The sequence below is a fragment of the Sciurus vulgaris genome, assembly GCF_902686455.1.
Source record: "Sciurus vulgaris genome assembly, chromosome: 17".
Taxonomy (NCBI): Eukaryota; Metazoa; Chordata; class Mammalia; order Rodentia; family Sciuridae; genus Sciurus; species Sciurus vulgaris.
In genome coordinates this window covers 28,079,337-28,099,170 of record NC_136478.1, presented here as the reverse complement: position 1 = coordinate 28,099,170, position 19,834 = coordinate 28,079,337, and the positions used below count along the sequence as shown (strand labels likewise).

The following is a 19,834-nucleotide window of genomic DNA, read 5'->3' as shown; positions in this document are numbered from 1 at the left end:
TCATTATTTTTTATTATGGAAACTTGATATAAGAAGAAATTTCCTCTTAACTTATCAGAATGGAATTGTTTTTGTGTTTGAGATTAAACTCCCATTTATAAATGTAAATATTTTACATGAAGGCAAAACACTATATAAAGAATATAACTCAATTCAAAACATCGAATCTATAGCATGCTAAATTTTCTTAAAAGAATTCACAGCAACAAGCTGAAATAAAAGTATGTATTATACTATTACAATATGACCCAACAAGCCTTAATTTAAATCTACTTATTTAGGAGTGGGTCATTTTCAAAGTCTGACCTAATATTAACAAGTTAAATAACAACAACAAAAAAGGCCAACATGAAAATCAAATAGTGCTTTATAATAAAATATTTCTAAAGCTAACTAGTTAATGAAAGTCAGTGTAAATAAAGTTTTAGGCAGATCTTTTTCAAGAGAAAATATAACTGCAATATCTTTCTATGTAGAAAGTATTCAACTAGGATTGCAAATGTTTTTATTTGGTATCTAAATGTTCCTTTTCTATTTTTTGCACTACATGTTACTCTGAAATGAACACTACTATGCAAAAGTAATCTTAACCCTGCTCTAACAAATTCCCAATTAGTAGTTCACATTGAACTTGTTTCAGTATTAGCTAATTAGCTTCAATGTATCTAATATAGTGATCCTTTCTTATCCACAGGAGATATGCTCCAAGACCCCAGTGGAAACTAAAACCATAGACAGCATGAATCCTACATCTAAATGCCCTAAGCCTTGCAGCACTGCCATATAGTACAATAATTCATCTGTCCTTCCTTTTTTTATGCCTGGTGCCTCCTTTGCATCACTATCACTCTTGCAGTCATTATTAAGTAAAGTAAGGGTTATGTGAAGAACTTCGACAGTTTATCTGACAAATGAGAGGGCTGGTAAGTGACTAACAGGTGAAAAGCATGAAAAGCACACGCAATGTGGATATACTGGACAAAGAGATGACTCATGCTCCAAGAGGCATGACAAGAGATTTCATCATGCTACTCGGAAGGGCACGCAGTTTACAGCTTATAAGTGGGACAGCATGTGCAGTCCTGGGTTCAGTCCCCAGCACCAAGAAAAAAAAGCTTAAGAATTGCTTATTTCTGGAATTAGCCATTAGTCATATTTTCAGACTGGTTGACTGCAGATAATAGAAACTATAGAAAAGCAAAATCACAAATAAGGGGAAACCACTATGTTTTATTGCTTTTAAATAAGCAATTAAAAGTAAAATAAAAGTAGTTCGTCTTTGGGCTAAGGAAAAAGCAAATATAGCCACATGAATATAAGGACATATTAAAATTTAGGTTCCCACTGGACAGAAATTGGTATCTCCTGGAAAGTTTAAAACACTAAATTTTGTTTTGAATTTTAAAATATTCATGGAGGGCTAGGGGTTTGGCTCGGCGGTACAGCACTTGCCTAGTGTGTACAAGGCCCAGCACAACAAAAAAGAAATTTTTTTCTTCAAAATAATGACTATAGTTTACATATTCTGTAAAATTTTAATTTATACTACCATTTTTTAAAAAATTAAATATTGCTGGGAATGGCAGCACAAGCCTACAATCCTAGTGAGACACAAAGCTCAGACAGGAAGTTCAAGGCCAGTCTCAGCAACTTAGTGAGATCCTGTCTCAAAATAAAAAATAAAAAGGGCTAGAGACACAGCTCAGTGTAAAATGCTCCCTGGGTTCATTTCCTAGTACCAAAACAAACAAGCAGAAACATAGTTTATAATATCTTAAGATATATAAACAATAGCTGGTAGGGTGATGAATGAAATATCTATGCCTCAGGGTTCCCACCATAAACAGGAATAGTAAAATTAGTCAGTACATATCAAGCACTTAGAAAAACCCCTGGCATGTAGTAAGCACAATATAATTGTGGGGAAAAATAATTATTATTTTGTTAGGATGCAGCAAGGATTACATGAAATACCACAAATAAAAGCATTTAGTACCAGTACTCAACACAAAAAAGGAATTCAATAAACTCTGGTTAAAATGAAAGACCAAGCCAGACTCAGTGACCCCCGCTGCTTCAGAGGCCAAGGCAGGAGGATGGGAAGTTCAAGGCCAGTCTTAGCAACTTAGTGAGACCTTATTTCAAAATGAAAAAATAAAAAGGGCTTGAGATGTAGCTCAGTGGCAAACACTCCTGGGTTCAATCCCCAATACCAAAAAATAAATAAAATATCGAACCCATCTTTTCATGGATGAAAATAATCTATCAATAACCCCATGGCTTCCTTGAAAATGCAAATACAATCAGAGCAACCCTGTGTTCAGCATCTTACCTCTGCAGCCATGAAAGCCAAGGTGTGCATTCCATGGGTGTAGCCTGTGACACAGCAGACAACTGCTAGCCCACAGCAGGAAAGCAGCATGGCAATCAACAGAGACAGAACGCGCCCATGGCTGCTCATCGGTGTAGTGGGAGAAAAGGAAAGCTGAAAGGGACAGAACAGAAAGGCAGTTCACTCTTCTTCATGGCACTGGTAACTGCCCAGAGAAACTCAAGGTCAAGTCTGGCATCTTTGCGTGTGGACACACAAAGTATCCCACTATCATACAGTCAAAATTCTCTGGAGACTTCAATATGAGTATGAGCCGCTGACACTTACAGGTCTTTGTAATTTACCAAATGTAATAATATGCATTATATTTTCATCTTATATCCTCCTACTACCAAGATAAGCCTCTAGAAGCAATTTTCCAAGGATACACAATTATCTCTTGTAACATTTACAGGACTCAAAACAGTGTCCTATTCTGTTGTTTCTTTCTCAATCTTGCTCCAATCTTCAGCACCCCCACCCCCAAGTTCACTTGGAGGAATAATGTGTTAGGGCTAAGACACCTGAAATGTAACCAGGTGCAGATTTACCACTATTACAAAGCTATGCTAATATTATGCAAGGAAAGGCAACAGCCTGAAAAGAAGGCCTGGAGCTGTGACTCCTGAGGTAGCAGGTGTAGATAACAAACCAGTTTGGGAGGTTAGGAGCTTCTATTTGTGACAGGGAATGAGGTTGATTGTAAAAGAAGTAAAGCCTTTGAGAGTGCAATTAACTCCAACAGAAGTGGAAGGGCGCTTCCTCAGTAAAGACTGGGTAAAGACAGGCGAAGGAGGCTCTGGACTGGCTCGAGAGGCAGAAGCAGGTGCAGAAGCCCTGGTGAGGGAAGTGCCCTTGCACAGCTCTGCCCTGGAGCCAAGACGGCCCTGCCCACACAGGAAAGGATTCACTTCTCTCATCAGGGAAGCTGAGGGAGCCAGGATGGCCCTGGCCTGAGGGAGAAACAGTACAAACCAGTCAGGAAGAAGCACTCCAAGAGCTGGCTGGTGAGGCACACCTGTCATCTTAATTACTCGGGAGTCTAAGCAGTAAGGATCCTAAGTGTGAGGCCAGTCTGGGCAACACAGTGAAATTCTGTTTGAAAAAGTAAAAAAAAAAGGGCTGGGGATGTAGCTCAGTGGTAGAGCACCCCTAGGTTCAATCCATAGAACCTCAAAAAACAAACCATGAATCAGGGTAAGGGGGGCACAATGGGAAGGAATGAGTACAGAAAATACACAGAAGAGATCAAATTTTATTCTGTGTATATTCCAAGGTTTCCTTGCACTGTGTGTGCAGTTTTGATTAGGTAAACTAACCAGGATAGTTCACCCAGTAATAACATAACACACTACCTCCAAGGCTGGGGAGGAAACCTCCCTGGGGAGACGTTGATTCTGCATCCCTCGGCAGCTGCAGATGTTCCTCAAGAAACAGGTAATGGGAACCTGTCCCAGAGATCTTCCCCTTAAGAGCTACCCCAAACATGCCCACAGTGGCTCCTTCATATTACACAATTCACACCTGGCAAATGGGTGACTAAGCCAGCAAAAACCTGGCTAAAAACTCACGTATTCAAATCGGTCCTTGCAGAGCTGAACCATCAGATGCAGAAAAACAAGTCCAGCAAACCACAGGCACCACATGACCACCTCTTCCACCGTCTGGACATTCAGCACACCAAAAATGAAAATGAACTTGTAGAAAATAAAATTCCAAAACTTGTCTTTGAGGTGCTAAAGAGAGAAAGGTTTATAATCGTGAATATCAATACACTGAACCCAAGTTCTGCACTTTGCTGTCAAACACTACTGCACAAGAAAACAGAAGGCAAAGAGTAAAAGAACTCTGAAGAATAGAAGTGAGATAACCAGAAAGCAATTTGTAAACTGTAGATTGTTACCCTGATTTTAGCCATTAAAAAGGTAGTAATATCAGCCTACTATCTTGTGTATTAAAAAATAAAAATATTTTATACACACAACAAAGAACAGTAAGGGCAATAAGTATCATTTTTCATAATTCTGCTCTCTGGATTCTGAAACAATTGAAGATTAGACTTTCTTTTAAAAAACATTCTTTGGATTAAAAAATAATACATGATCATTTGCTAGCCCGTAAAGAAATAAAAGCACCCAGAAAATTAAAATACAAGTAATGTCTTAACATTCTTATGCATTTACTTTCCTCCAAAGCGCAAAATACATCAATTTTTGGACACTGCTTTGGTTTACCTATCGTATTTTGAAAACTTCATCACTGTCAGTGAATATTCTCAGAATATACCAATATATCATTTTAATGTTTCCACCATTCAGAAAACATTATAATGAATAGCTATATATATATCTTTGCAGGCATTTCTACTGCATTACTAAATCAAAGATTACTAATATTTTTATGATTTCTGATAAGTAGTAATCACTTGGTTCCCAATATTCACTTCTCTATACTCTCTTCTGAACTAAAGACTTCCAGTTTAGAATATCTTCATTGCTAGTGGCTAGAGTTGTGGCTCAGTGGTAGAGCACTTGCCCGGCATATGTGAGGCCCTGGGTTTTATACTCGGCACCACATATAAATAAATTTGAAAAAAAGAGAGATCCACTGACAATTTAAAAAAAATTTTTTTTTAAAACTTCATTGTCCTAAAAAAGGGGGGGAGATATTAAAGGAGAAATAGTCCTATAAGATATTAAAATATACAATCACCCAATTATATATACTTATATAAAACATACAGCTATCTATGGGGCTGGGAGCAAACTGGGTGAAAGAAGATAGTGAAGCATGACTTGTAAGTATATTTTCATATATAATTTTGAATCATGTAAATGTTTTACAAATTTAAAAATGTTAAAACAGAAAAAAGCGAAACTGAAAACAAATAACTGAGCCTAATTGTATGACAAACTGACAACATGACTACTAAAAGCTAAGAATTGTTATACCTCACATAGAGAGGGAAAAAATGAACTGGAGAGAAAAATCAAAGCACATCCCCGAACTCTGTCCACCAAAAAGACAGACAAACCAGCAACAATGAGCACAAATATAGATTTTGGCTTCCAAATACCATTCCCTAATAAAATAAGCTAGGAATCCCGGTGAATGTCTATTTCCAGATCTGGAGCAGGAAAAGTACAAAATGAACCTAGACACTTTGTGTCCTTGTTTTGAACTTTGGCTCTGCCACCTAACAGCTGTGTGACCTTGGGGTAGTCATTTAACATTCCTGTGCTTTGACTTTTCCATCTATAAAATGAGTCTTATAAATAACAGCATATATCTCATAGATTGTTGGGGAGTTAAATAAGTTACTATATGTAAAGTACTCTAAAAAGTACCATAAAATTGGCATTAAGTGCTCAAAAAATTATTTTTAAATAACTTATTCCTCTAAACTTTCACTTAAAAAATCTTAATATTTGAGCAGGGCATACTGGTAGGTGCCCACCTGTAATCCCAACAACTCAGGAGGCTGAGGAAGGTTTGCAAGTTCAAGATCAGCCTCAGCAACTTAGTGAGACTGTCTCAAAATAAAAAATAAAAGGGGTTGGGGATGTACCTCAGTAGTATAGAGTCCTTGGGTTCAATCCCCAGTACTGGGGGAGAAAATACTTTAATATTTATTGCATTTTACATTTTAGGTATTCAATGTCTTTGTCTTTAAAATCACTTCTTGAACCTAAAGCATGCACAGAGCACATCTTTATTAATTCCATAGAGTTCTAACTCAAAATGGTTCTTTTTTTCTTTTTTTCTCTTTTTCGGTCTTCCAGGGATCAAACCAGAACCTTCCACATGCCAAGCAAGTATTCCACCATCAAGCTACTCTCTCCAGCCCTTCAAAATATTTCTTAATATGCTACTGAAAGACATTAATCACAAAATAAGCCAACCCAGAACAGTATGAAAGATGCATTCTATACTGAAGAATACGAAAGCCCTGGGTAACAAATATGCCCATTGTGATCACCTCCACAGAGAGCAGCAATCACTGAAACACTCTAAGGTATGTTTCCTGTTCATTTCCACCTGATAGCTACCATTTTAGGGAAAACAAAATATTTAAGGCCTATTGGGGCCAGATCTTTCCGCCAGCAATTAGGTGACTTGCCTCTAGCCTGACCAATTTCTGGCCCACAAAAAAAGAAATTGGAAAAAGAAGAAAATTTTAAGGAAAATTTGAACAAAGAAGTATCAAAGAGAGCTTTTGAATTTAGAAAAACCTTTTCTGTTCTACTGAACCCCTCTGGGAAAGCTGTGAAGTTGATATTTTGGAGAAAGTGTTGAATATTCACTATGAATGAAAAATCTCTGGGAAAACAAAATAGTCCTGTTCACCACAGCGTACAAGGACTCAACCACAGTAATCACATTGCAGCTCTAAACTAGGCCCCACTGACTTTACAAAAGGAGAACTGGGACAGTTCAGTGGCATAAGACAGCTACCTGGGAGGCTGAGGCAGGAGGAACTCAAGTTTGAGGTCAGCCTGGGCAACGTAAGCAAGACCCTGTCTCAAAATTTGAAATGGGCTGAGGATGTAGCTCAGTGGTAGAGAACCACTGGGTTCAATCCCCAGTACAGGGGGTGGGTGAGGGGAGGAGAGTGGGGTTGAAAAGGGTAAGGAGACTAGAACATTATCCTTTGAAAACTCAGAGAAGCCAGCCGTTGCTATACTTCTAGTGCAGGAGGTTCCTTTGTCTTATCACCAGGATGAGGTAAAGTGAAATACAGTTTTGTTCTTACATTGTTTTGATAGCCAGGTCTAAAGTCTTTAAAACACACCATTCTACACTCTATCCACTAAAATCCTTGGAGAACTGCCAATCTGTGTGGTACACTTGTAGCGTAATTCCTTATTGGAAGTGTTCCCTGCCACATGTACATTCTGAGAGTCATGTTCAGATGTTTGACAATCTCACCTACAAGGGCAAGTCACCTAATTTTTTGCTTGTAGAACAATGAATCTTAATTTAGTTTTCCACAGGGGAAAAATGAGCAAATTCATTTAGGAAAGAAGCCATATTATAAAGAGTGGTATTTATGATGAGTCAAACTAAACAAATCAATACTTCTTTAAAACTTACACTCAAAAAATTTTAAAAAGAAATAGCTATAAAGGACAATATTGAGACAACCTAGCTATACATGGAGTTTGGTCTGTGGGTTAGAAAAAGTATTTCATCAATGCTAAACTTCCTAATTTTGATCATTGCACTGTGGTTATTTTAAGAAAGCGCCCCTGCTCTTAGGAACTGTATACTGAAGTATTGGGGGTAAAGGCGTATGAGGTCCACTACTTATTCTCAAATAGATCAGAAACAAGTATGTACTATAAATAAGAAGTAAATTATGAAAGTAAAAGGAGAAAACAATAGTATTTGGTGAATCTGGATAAAGTGTTTATAGGAATCCTCTCTAGTACGTGTGGGATTTTTCTATGTTTTAAATTATACCAGATACAAAGGGCTTGGTTGGTTTGTTTAATCTGGTCACAAGGATCTATGTGCTGTCTGGACTTACCTGTCTCTCACTCACTCGAAGAGGGCCAAACACAATACACTGGATGAGCTTAGCCACCAACATCAAAACACAGCAAGCAGTGTTTACCAGAACCTGTACACAAATCAAAGATAATAAGTTAATTCATACTGTTGCAAAATAAAAGCAGCTCTAAAATTTTCATGTTAGTAATTCAGTCATCATTTCCAGTGACTGAGCCTTTCCAGTTCTCTACTGCAGGAAGGTCAATAATATCTGAAGGGGTACTTTCAAGGGCAGAGCAGTAGGGATGAGAAGAGTGGAGGAGAGGCACAGTTAATTCACTGTTCCTTGCCCCAATGTGCAACCTCTAGCAGGCATCTTCCTTTCAGTTTTAACTAAACTTCACATAAACACTGTACTGTATGCATCAAACTGTATGCAACTCATAAACTGCAGGTACACCATTTCCTACATTAAGATTATGATAGCTTTAAGAAAACTGTTCTAGAAACTAAAGTTATCACATTATTAGTAAAATCCAGCACCCAAATAGCCTGCCCTGTCAAACAAATAAGAGACATGAGCAAGAGGATTTATGGTCACAAAAAAGTCACAAGATCATACAGAATTGATAATCAAAATATCCATACTACACACACACACACACACCACCACCACCACCACTCTGACATGTATTGCCTCTGGGAGAGTCTAACAACCAAAAAATGTTCTCCATGCTTGGTGTTGGCTTTGAAGCAAAGGGTTTGGAGGAGTACAGGGGAGTAGGGTGGGGAAAACAAAGAGAGAAGAAAACTGGTGAGAAGGGCCGAGCAACAAAAAACTAAGGCCTTCTTCCACACTCAGGACAAAATCTTCTTAAAATAATTAAGAGACAGATATTCTCATATTTAAACAACAGTCTTAATGCTTACAGAATGGAAGAGTATGCTGTCCTTGATCGAGAGGTCAGGGTGGTAAATCACATTACTGATGCTGAAATGATTTTGAAAACTCTAAATGACCCTAAAAAGCCAAGAGGGTCTTGAGAACACAAGTAAACATGATTTTTATTGAGAGCAAATAAACAGGGGCACCAACTCAGTGTAAAGGCTACATCAACTTTTGATCCCTGGTAGGTGGCCATATTCCTCTTCCCAAGTCATTCTTCCCTCTACTTTTAAAAGCAAATGGCAAAAAAAAAAAAAAAAAGAAAAGAAAAGAAAAAGAAAGAAAGGAGTGGGGGGGGGGTAGATAGTTATGAAAGAGAGCTATTTAAGAAAGCAATCTCTATGACATCTCTCTGGGCCTCCCTTAGTACCTCACATCATCCGCCCCTTTGGTAGAACACATAATGGCAACCCTGATTGGTTACAAAAAGATTAAATTATGTTTGGTACTATTCTGCTGCCTAACAGAGTCAAAAATATGTAATACATTTTTAAAGAATTAAAAATAGTTCCTCCTAAAAAAGGGGAAATTTTGGTACTTAAATTCCTTAATAACCAGGAAAAAAGACCTAAACTAATTAACCAAAACATCCTTTACCCCTTATTTGTGATTCCCTGTGCTAACAACCCAATCAAAATGTTCCAGATAACTGACAAAGCTGACTTTCAAGGTAATGAAATCGATGTTATAAAAGGTTCGTCTTCATTGTACTCTGCCAGTCAATCAGAACCTCGGCCATGTTAACTAGGAGAAATGTCATAACACAAAACCTCAACCCTCATGCTACATGCCTCAGGTAAGCAGAGTATTTCTCATCAACCAAACATTCCCCAGCTTAATCACAACACAAATTTTAAAAAATTCTTCCAGATTGCATGTACATGTACTAGTTTGTTGGGGTTTTGTTTGTTTAATGCCACACATTTAGTACTTGTTGCTCAAGGCCGAGGTTAGAAAAATGAGGGAGATCTGGGCCCTGAACTCAGAGCTTTGAGAACTTCCAGGACACAGAAAACACGGCAAGCCCTCTCAGAAGCTCAAGCAGACTGCTATGAGGGTAATGAAAAAGAAATCAAATGTAGGATCACTCAGTTATTTTTCTATCCAAAACAGCATCACTGCATATCTTCGGTTCCAAATAAAAGAAAATAAAGCACTATTTACTACTTCTCAGTTAAGCTTTAAAAAAATAAAACTTAAGTTACAAAATAAGGTATAAAAAGATTGATTTAACCCCCACAAAAGGTACAAGTCTTCAATAATCCTATCAACCTTTAGATAACCATTTCCTATTTATATTTAATTGGAAGATTTGAGGGGCTTGGGTTGTGGCTCAGTGGCAGAGCACTTGCCTTGCATGTGTGAGGCACCAGGATAGATTCTCAGCATCACGTGCAAATAAATAAATAAAGGTTCATCAACAACTAAAAACAATTTTTAAAAAACAGAAATAAATGGAAGATTTGAAAATCAGATGGCTAAGAAGGAAAAAGAGATTTCAGAAAGTATATGGATAAAAGAAAAGGAATTTATACAAAAAGTGATCATTTTTGTGATCTTTATATGAAAATCAAAGTCGCAAAGGATTGGAAGCAACTAAAAATTGTTTTAAGATTATGAACAAAGTATTTTTCATAACAGCTTAATGATTATTAATAACTACTCTATTTACAAAAAAAGTCTTCATTTTACAATTATGTTTTTCCATAAGAATACTTTAACTTAGCCTCAGTTGACAAAGCCTTGAAGAACTGAAAATATTAAAAGAAACATTAAGTGTAACATTTCTCATTTAAAAGCAAATCCAAATCAGAATCCTGTAGATACCCATGATACCTACACTTCAGCTCAGATTTAAATCCACGGAAATCCTTGTGTCTGATCCCCAGTACCACAATAACAACAATAATAATAATAATAAACTACTGTGGAACAAATGTTCTGGCCCTGATAATCATATTGAGGAAAAACTGATGTGAACAACCATTTTATTGACTTAGACGACAGGAAAAAAACCTAATCATTTTATCCTCTCTATACACAGCTAACTAATTTTTCTTGTGGGCAGAATCCAGACTTAACCTCTGATGGGTTTGCTGTTTGTGAAAAAAAAAAAAAAAAGGGGGGGGGGGGACAAATTTCCATCACGAAACACTTAGCTGAATAAACTGTAGAACAAGCATTCCATATATCCAGACCCTGCCAGTAAAACCAACCTAGCACCTCTATCTGTATTACTGGCATTATATGGAATCTTCAAGATAACAAAAATTCAAGATAACTTCTGGATCACTGAAAAAAAGCAAGATGCAGAAATGCTGATAAAAGTGTAAAAAGGGATGTACACATGTGTCTGTATAACGTGCAGATGTGAACTGTTGAGGACTTGGAGCAGTCTTGGTACTTAGTCCAGAATTTAACAGCACTCTTATGAGAACCCAGTAATGGCTACCTCTGTCAGAGGGAGGCAGGTAGCAGGGGGAGAGGGAGATCTGCTTTTCACTATCACTTCTGTACCTTTCACTGTCATACCATGAACTTGCATTATCTATTTATTTTTTTTTTTAATTTTAGAACCTATAAAACTCATGTGATCAGTTCTGCAATTTTATATTATTTTTCTCACTTTAGGAGAAAGAGATGAGTAACAACCATAACAAGGTGGCCTAAGACAGTTAGCCTGGGTGCCACACTTGGAGAAACCTACCTTCTGAGGGGCTGCCTGCCTACTTTCTTACACAGCAGAGCCACTTCCTCCACTTCTTGTTACAGGTGGGTCTCCTCTTCACCCTCTCAACCTCCCTCTCAAATCAAAGATCCAGTGGATTTTTAATCTAACTGTGGTTTCAGGGCCACTGTACAGATGACAGGTGCTCCCCATGCTGTTTTCTCTCCCCAGTGTCCCCTCCACTACTTGGGGTCCCTCCCATTTTCCAAGGCTCGGTTCACATGCCACCTTACCGGAGTCCTTCCCTAGGAAGAATTAATTTCTCCTTCCTCCAAATTCCACCATATTTTGTTTGTACATCTATCATAGCTTGTTATATTTTGCCTTATTTACATGTGAGTCACTTTGAGGGCAGGGAAAGGGCTCAAAGATATGCCCTCCTTGTGCCCAATACAGCACCTCTGAAAGCCTCTGAATTTTGGAAAAAAAAAAAAAAAAACCCTCCCCAGATGCTTATCATTCTAAACTGCGCTCTACAAAGATAAATTTTAGAGATTCTAATATGGCTAGCAAAATTTGCAAACTGGCAGAAGGACCAGTTTTTATTCTGTCTTGCTTGGCCTTAGTAGGCCATGTTTTGTTGTTGTTGTTGTTGTTTTGTTTTGTTTTGCCAGCCATGTTTTTGAAAAAAATTTTATCTGAAGGCCTATGAGCAGGGTTCAAGGAGCGCCTACTTTGACAAAGGCTCCAACATATATCCACTCAATAAAATTACCCATCAGGGCACTGGGGAAGGTTTTTGAGACATGACCTCTACTCTGCTGCTAAAGCACAAATATCATGGGCGATGAAGAAAAATGACAGTGCACACGGAGGGCCCGAGAAACTATGGAAGGCCAAAACGTGAAAATCCAGAGGAAGAATGGAAGAAACTCAGCGGAAAGGCCAACTGAGAAATAAAACTATCAACAGACAGGAAGAAATCATAAACTTTCCATGAGGTAATAAGACTTCTGGGAAGAAAAGGAAAGTTTCTTAAAAATCACAATTTTCAAAGAAAAATCAATAGGATTTAGGTAAAGTATTAGGGAGAGGTATCAACTTTAGATTTCAACATGAACTTTGTAAAACGAAACTTCTAGGGGAAGAAATCATTAAAGTTAGCAGTTAAATACGAGAGTGCTTCCTTCTCAAAGACATTTTTGTATCTTAAAGACATCAAAGACTACACTATAATCTCCACATTTGACAGAAGTACTCTTCACAAGTTGTTCAACAAGTAATTCAAAAGCAAAAACAGCCTTGAAGTTAAAGAGATGCAGGTGAAGTCTCCCTCTCCTAGGGGCTTTGGCTCTGGTAAGGTTCAGCCTCACACAGGGGTAGAGAAACAGGAACTTGGCCCCTCACCGCCTTCTGTTACACTCTGTCGCAAGGGCCAGGGGACTTAATCCACAGCCCACAGAGTTCATAAATCCCGCTGCTTCCTGATGAAGCACAGTGGGAATAATTATAAGAGAAGAGTTGCATATCATTCTATAAACATGGAATATTAATCTCTCCGTCATTTACAGCCTACTCTCAACCCCAAGTGAGAACCTGCCGGAGGAGGAGGAGGAGGAGGCAAGATCCAAGACGCCACAGGAAATCCAAGTGACAGGCTTTAAGTCCTGGAGCAACTTTCCTGATCACTGTGGGGGTGAGAGATGAGGCGCTCAGAGGCAAGGAGAGAGCAGAAGTCTTCAGCCCAAACACCAGGCTCGGCCCGCCCGAGGTGACCTGTCTAAGAAACCCGGCGGCCTGGAGGCCACGTGCGAGCCCTTCTGCCGCCCGGGCAGGCTGAAAGCTGGTGGCACAACGGACCGCTAGCAGGAGGCCGAGTGCTCGCCAGGCGCTGCCGCCCTCGGCCGCAGGGAGAAGCCGCAGGGGAGGAAGCACGGTCTGAGGCTGATTGAACAGGGCACTCCCACACTAAATGGCAAAAACAAGTGAAGAAACCAAAAAGTTGTGGGGCTGCCTCCCGGGACGCGAGCGCCGCACCAGCGTCCCGGCTCTCCCCTGCCGGCCGCCGCCGCTCCCGGGGCCGCCAACACCGCGCTCGACCCGGCAGGGAGCGCGCCGGCCTCCCGCGGCCCGCCCGGCCCCACCTGCCCCGGCCCCCTCGCCGCCGCCGCCGCGGCGCCCCCACGCCCGAGCCGCCTCCTCGCCAGCCCCGGGGCGCCGCGCCTCACCCTCTGGGCCGCCGCGGAGGGGCCGCGCCCCGCGGCCGGGCGCTCGGGGGTCCCGGGGGGAGGGGACCCCCGGCCAGCCACGCCCCCACGGATAATGGGTGACATGGCGGCCCCCGCCCCGCCCCCGCCCGCCGGCGCCGCGGCCCGGGCGGCCTCGCTCACCCACACGAAGAGGCTGTCCGAGAGCAGGTACTGGGCCACGTCGCGGGCCCGGGGTCCCCCCGCGCCCGGCCGGGCGGGCACGGGCGCCTCGGGCTGCAGCGGGGCCGTTAGCGGCTCCGGCTCGCCGGGCCCGGCCTCGGACTGGCTGAGGGCGCGGTAGGCGCTGACGATGGTGCCGAGCAGGGCCAGGCCGCTCAGGCCCGTGTAGGTGCGGAGGCTGGGCCACGGGAAGCGCTCGAGGAAGAGCAGCGGCATGGCGGCGACGGCGGCCTCAAGCCCCCGGGCCTCCCCGCGCTGCGGCCAGGCGCCTGCGGCGGCCTCGCGAACGGCGCCCACGGGCTCTGGCGTCGCTGCCGCTGCCGCCGCCGCCGCGCCGGGCCGGGCCGGGCCGCTCCTGGCTGCTCGCGCCGCTCCGCCCCGCGCCGCTCCCGCTGCTGCCCCTGCCGGCGCGGAAGAGCCTCGGCGGGCTCGGGGCGGGCCGCCGCCCCCAGCGGGGCGCGGGCGGGACAGGCGCGGGGGCGCGGCCTTCGTCCCCCGCCCCCAGCGGTCGCGCGGTCGCCAGGCGGGCGCAGGCCCGGGCCCGGGGCCCCGGGGAGCGACACCCCGCAGCATCCTCCGCGACGCCGGCGCCGCTGGGCCGGCCGGAGCCCAGGCGTGACACGGCCCCGCTGGCTCTGACGGGCGGCTCTGGCCGGCCCGGTGGACCGGCCGCAGGGTCTGGGGACCCAGGTTTCGGGCCCCTGGGTCTCCTCTTACCCCAAAGAGTAGGTTACTCCCGAGCACCCTTGTAGTCCTTCCCTGGTGTCCGAGAGGACATGGTGCTTGGGGAATTAACAGAGACTTAGACGCCCCCCAGCCCCGCCAAAAAAGAGCACTAATGGACAGTATTGTTTCTGTTTACTAGTAGCCTAGAGCAGAATCTTAAGGAACCTAATTAGCAGGAAATACAAATGTGTTCCCTCATACTCTTCAAAGAAGGTAAAATGGTGCAAAATTATCTGTCACTTCCTCAGAGGCAAACATGAGTGACCATTTGACCTAGCAGTTACAACCCTAGTTATATACCCAAGGGAAATGATAACAGAGATCCAAACAAAACTTGTACACAAACCTGGATAACAGCATTTCTCATACTCCAACGTGGGTAACAACCCTAACGTCCATCAAGTGATGAGTGAGTGATTTATACAGTGGAATATTATTTGGCCATCAAAATGAAGTACTGATACACGACACAATATGAATGAACCTTGAAAACTGCGTAAATCAAATAAGTCAAAATCAAAAATCAAAAAATTGTGGTTCCACTGAAATGAAACGTCCAGAACAGGCAAAAACACTACAGGACACCAAGTAGATTTGTGGTTGCTTAGGGATAGGAGGATAAAAGAACTACGGTGATAGCTGAAAGGTACTCGTTTCTTTTTGAAGTGATGAACATTTCTAAAATTGAAATGGTTGCAAAACGCTGATACACGAAAAATTATTGAACTGTACATGTGAAACAGTGAGTTGCATTCCAATGTGAACTATACTTCAAAGCACTTAACAAAACTACCTAAAAAAATGTTACCTTAAGGGTCTTATTCCTCATTGTATCCTAAGACCTGTAATAGTGCCTAGTCCAGAGCAGTTGTAGAATCTTCCAAACTTTTTTAAAAGAAAGACTAAAATTACTTTTAAGTCTTTTTCATGCCAGTATTCCAATTCTGAAAGTCTATTAATTAGAAACAAAAAAGTGCCTTAGAGGTTTAACTGCCACTTTGGAATTTTTAGAAACGTTAAACAGGGTCTTCAATGAAACAAGTTTGGTTTTACTGGAGGGAGCGGTGTTCACATGCATTTTTAAAAAGTGTTTATGAATATAAGACTTCAATTCCCTTTGGTTCTTTGCCAAGAGCCATTTGATTAAAATAAGGAACTTAAACTTTATTGGTAAAATAAAATAAGGCTTCATTTTGGGGAGCGGGGGTACAAAGTGGTAATTTTCCAGGGAACTGTTCTACTTTAGAGGTTAAAAGGGGAGTCACCATACTGTGACTAAGTCAACACACTTTTTAAGCCACATTAATTTGCAGTCCATATTCAATCCAAGCCACAATTTGGTTACATTACACACTGTCCTTGTACTGTTACCATAAGAGGGGGCCCTTGCTAACAGATCTGCCCTTATTAATCTTTACTCCCAACTTTTAGAAGTTTGAGCTTTCTAAAAACCCAACACGTAGGACAGGTGAAAGTAACCCAAATATGTAAGGTTATTTTTCATGTTTAAATAATTTAAAACTTAAGTAATTTTTCTTTGAACATTAACCCTGTTTTGTTTGTTTTGTCTTGTTTTGTTTTGCTTTGCTTTAAGGTGCAGTTCTGTTGGCCAGGCTGGCCTGCAACTCCTTGGGCTCAAGCAATCCTCCTGCCTCAGCCTCCAGAGTAGCTGGGACATGTGGGCACCATAGAGCACACATCACCAGCCTCAGGATTCCTTTATTTACATGCTACTCTATGAGAGGACTGGGGAGAAGGCAGGACCCAGAAGGGAGGAATGCTTTGTGCCCCCAGAGAGGTTGGACCACAGACAGAGGGAGGACTACCTAAATCACCAATGTAGCAGAGAGGCAAGAGCACCAGACTTTAAGAGGTTGTCCTGCTTGGAAAAGAAAGCCTATGGAATCCATGATGAAAGCTAGGGTTCCCCTCGCCCTCATTTCACAGTACTGTTTATGCCTTCTTGAGTTGAGACTTTGAGTAGGCCCTTCACCCCTGAAGACTATTAATAAGACAGAATTTCCTATCATCTCTGTGGGATGGTGACTCTGATTTGGCTTGACTTAAAGGAAATGTGTCATTTCAAATAGTTTGTGCAAAGATTCATATCTAGATAATTATTGCTATTTTCATATTTTAAAATACCTGAAGTCCTTTCATATGCATGACCTCATCTGATTTTCAGCATCCTGTGAGAAAGCCTGAGTAGCTTTGTTGCTTAAAGATTCTCAAAATCCTAGGAGCTAAATATCACTCTCTAATCCAGTAGCCTTACCTGTATTCCCATGGAACAGTTTCATGAGCCGGACCAATGTGTTCCACTGCTAAACCTAGCAGAGGGGAAATAACCAAGCCTAAATTTATAGGGGAAGCCAGGCATGGTGGTGCATGCCTATAACCCCAGCAACCTGGGTGGCTGAGGCAGGATTACAAATTCTCAGTCTCAACAATTTAATGAGATCCTGTCTTTATGAAATTAAAAAAAAAAAAAAAAAAAAAAAAAAAGGCAAGCTGGGGATGCAGCTCAGGGTAGAGTGCCCCTGGGTTTGATAATCAGATAAGATCTTACAGATCACATGGTGGTAGCTCGTGTCTTCACACGGGAGGATTTCAAGACTCAGACTTGGTAAAGTATAGCAAAGTTTTAGAAGAGAAAAAAGGAAGGAACACCCTCAAGGAAGAGAGTGGGTCCCTTTGGAGAAGAGCAACAACTCATGTCCAGGTTTTATTGGGGTAGGAGGGAGACTGTTAAATCCCACCTCAGTATCACCTCTGGGCTTTGGATTGTCAGACTGCATTAGCTAACAACCTAGGGGCAGCTCTTGGTCATGCTGGCCTGGCTGACAGGACCCAATTCGCACTGGTTTTATAGAATTCATGGTTGTACTCTGTTCTTATCCTGCTTTCCTAGGTCTGGGAATCTCTGGTCTGTTTTTTGTTAGGGTCTTGCTGAAGATGTTTTGACAAATTACACCCTTTTGAGCAAACATTCTGTTTTTCCTCTGAATTTATCTATCTTCCTGCTGTTTTAAGAGGAATCTTATACAGCTGACATTAAGCAAGGATACGGAAACAGCTATCTTGTCAGATCTTGGGGCACTACTGAGGCAGCACTGTTGATAATTTGCTCTGTACTATTATTTTTTGGAGGTGGTGGGGATTGAGCTCAGGGAAGGTGCTCTACCACTGAGCTACAGCCCCAACCTGTACTTATTTTCTTAAACTCCTGAGCCATTGCTCATGTCTAACTGCTATCTAACAGGTTCAACCCCAGTATCAGGATAAAAAGTATTACATATGCCAGCAAGCATGTGTCACACAACTTCCATGCAAATTGAAGAGGTTAAAGGAGTCAACTCTTTGCCCATGAAAAAAGTGAGTCCCCAATAACATGAACAAGGTGCAGTTAATCACATCTCAGTCTTCAGGCTCAACATCTAGTGCCCCCTTCCTTTATAGGAAATGGAATTGGCTAAAAACTCACTCACACACAATGGGGGAGCAAGGGAAGTGCAGTGTCAATGGCCCAGGCCAATAGGATCTCACTATGCTGACAGCTGTCTTACCAACAGCCCTCAGCCAATGACTGGAAAAAAAGTGTTAAGATTTCTACTGGCACACTAAGGTTAGCAACCCCACACACAGGACTATCCCAAACAGTAGTTCTGTTTTAAATGTTTTTATTGAAATGACAATGAAATAAAAAAGAACAGTGACCATTTTAATCAAACTCTTGCTTTACAAATATAAAAATATAACCAAAACTTCAAACCATTTCTTTTATACATTTCCTATAAACAATATCAGAAAAATTCTCAAAGCCAACCTATAAATGGTACTTGTATACCATGACATGAATACAGTAAACAAAAGTTCTTGTCCTTTGTTATGTTTTGTGGTGCTGGGGATTGAACTGAGGGCCTCACGCATGCTGGGCAAGTGCTCTACAACCAAGCTCCATTCCCAGCCAAAGGTTTGTTTTTAAACACATTGATTCTTCCCTCAATAGAACAGTATAACACAACATTTTATTTTTGGATACTGGGGATTGAAACCAAGGATGCTTTGCTACTGAGCTACATACCCAGTTTTTTATTTTTTTAATTTCAAAACAGGGTCTCACTAAGTTGCTCACTATATTGCTGAAGCTGGCTTCAAACCTTTGATCCTTCTGCCTCGGCCTTCCAAGTCACTGAGATTACAGGTGTGAATTTACACCTGGCTGTTAACACACTTTCCCAATTTACCTCTATTCTTAACAATTCCTAGGATTAAAAAGTATACCTAAGCTGGCTTAATTTAGACTTGTAGGTCTTAGTTTCTTTTCACAAAACAGGATTGATAATTATGAGCTAATATTAAAATGCATCTTATGGGGTTGGTAATATAACTCAGTGTTACAGTGCTTGGTTGAGGCCCTGGGTTCAAACCCCAGCATTTTGCAAGACAAAACAAAACAAAAAAAATGATAGAAATTTAGGGCTAGGGATGTAGCTCAGTAATAGAGCACTTGCATAACATGAGCAAAGCCCTGGGTTCAGTCCCCAGCACAGAAAGGGTAAAAAAATAAAAGCATGGCTCAAGTCAAATCACAGTATTATTCATTGGTTCTCATTACACATATCTTTTCTTTTTCTTTCTTTTTCTTTTTTTGGTACTAGGGATTGAATGCAGGGGTGTTTCACCATTGAGTTGTATCTCTGATCCTTTCAATTTTTTATTTTGTGACAGGGTCTTGCTAAGTTGCTGAGGCTAGCCTTGAACTTGCAAACCTGCTTCAGCCTCCAGATTGACTGGGAATCTGCGTGGCTCATTATATAATTAAATAACAAAAACAAACCCCTTGAAATGAGTCTTACCCAAACAATAAGTGATGTGAAAACAAGTGAAATAAGTATGGGAACATCAAATCTTACATTACAGAAGCTGACTTATATTATAGTCAAAACCCACTAAGTCATTTTTGGCAATGCAACCAATTCTCTGCAGCAGTCTTAGCAATCAGCACACATTGTTCCAAACATACTAGTAAAAACATTAAGTTTGAGGAACTAAAATATGGAAAAGCTACTCCAAGAATTTTATCTCAAGTGACTGAGTAGGTAGCTGAAAAAGCTGAGGACATAAGTGTCACATCATTTAAGAAAGGAAACTGTAAGCTGACGGTTATAATGTAGAAATTGTAATTAAAATCTTTGAAA

At 41.3% G+C, this 19,834-nt stretch overlaps 1 protein-coding gene across 1 annotated transcript in view; it reads right to left on the bottom strand.

Moving 5' to 3' along the window:
• AMFR (autocrine motility factor receptor) overlaps window positions 1–14,320 on the bottom strand; it is a 49,899-nt gene extending 35,579 nt beyond the window's left edge. The window contains exons 1-4 of the mRNA XM_079117883.1: window positions 13,869–14,320; window positions 7,902–7,994; window positions 3,943–4,107; window positions 2,333–2,485 (exon numbers count right to left, since the gene is read on the bottom strand). Of these exons, the coding sequence (XP_078974009.1) occupies window positions 2,333–2,485; window positions 3,943–4,107; window positions 7,902–7,994; window positions 13,869–14,123 (666 nt within the window). The 5' untranslated portion in view covers window positions 14,124–14,320. The remainder of the gene's footprint in view (window positions 1–2,332; window positions 2,486–3,942; window positions 4,108–7,901; window positions 7,995–13,868) is intronic.
• Window positions 14,321–19,834: the final 5,514 nt, after the last annotated feature.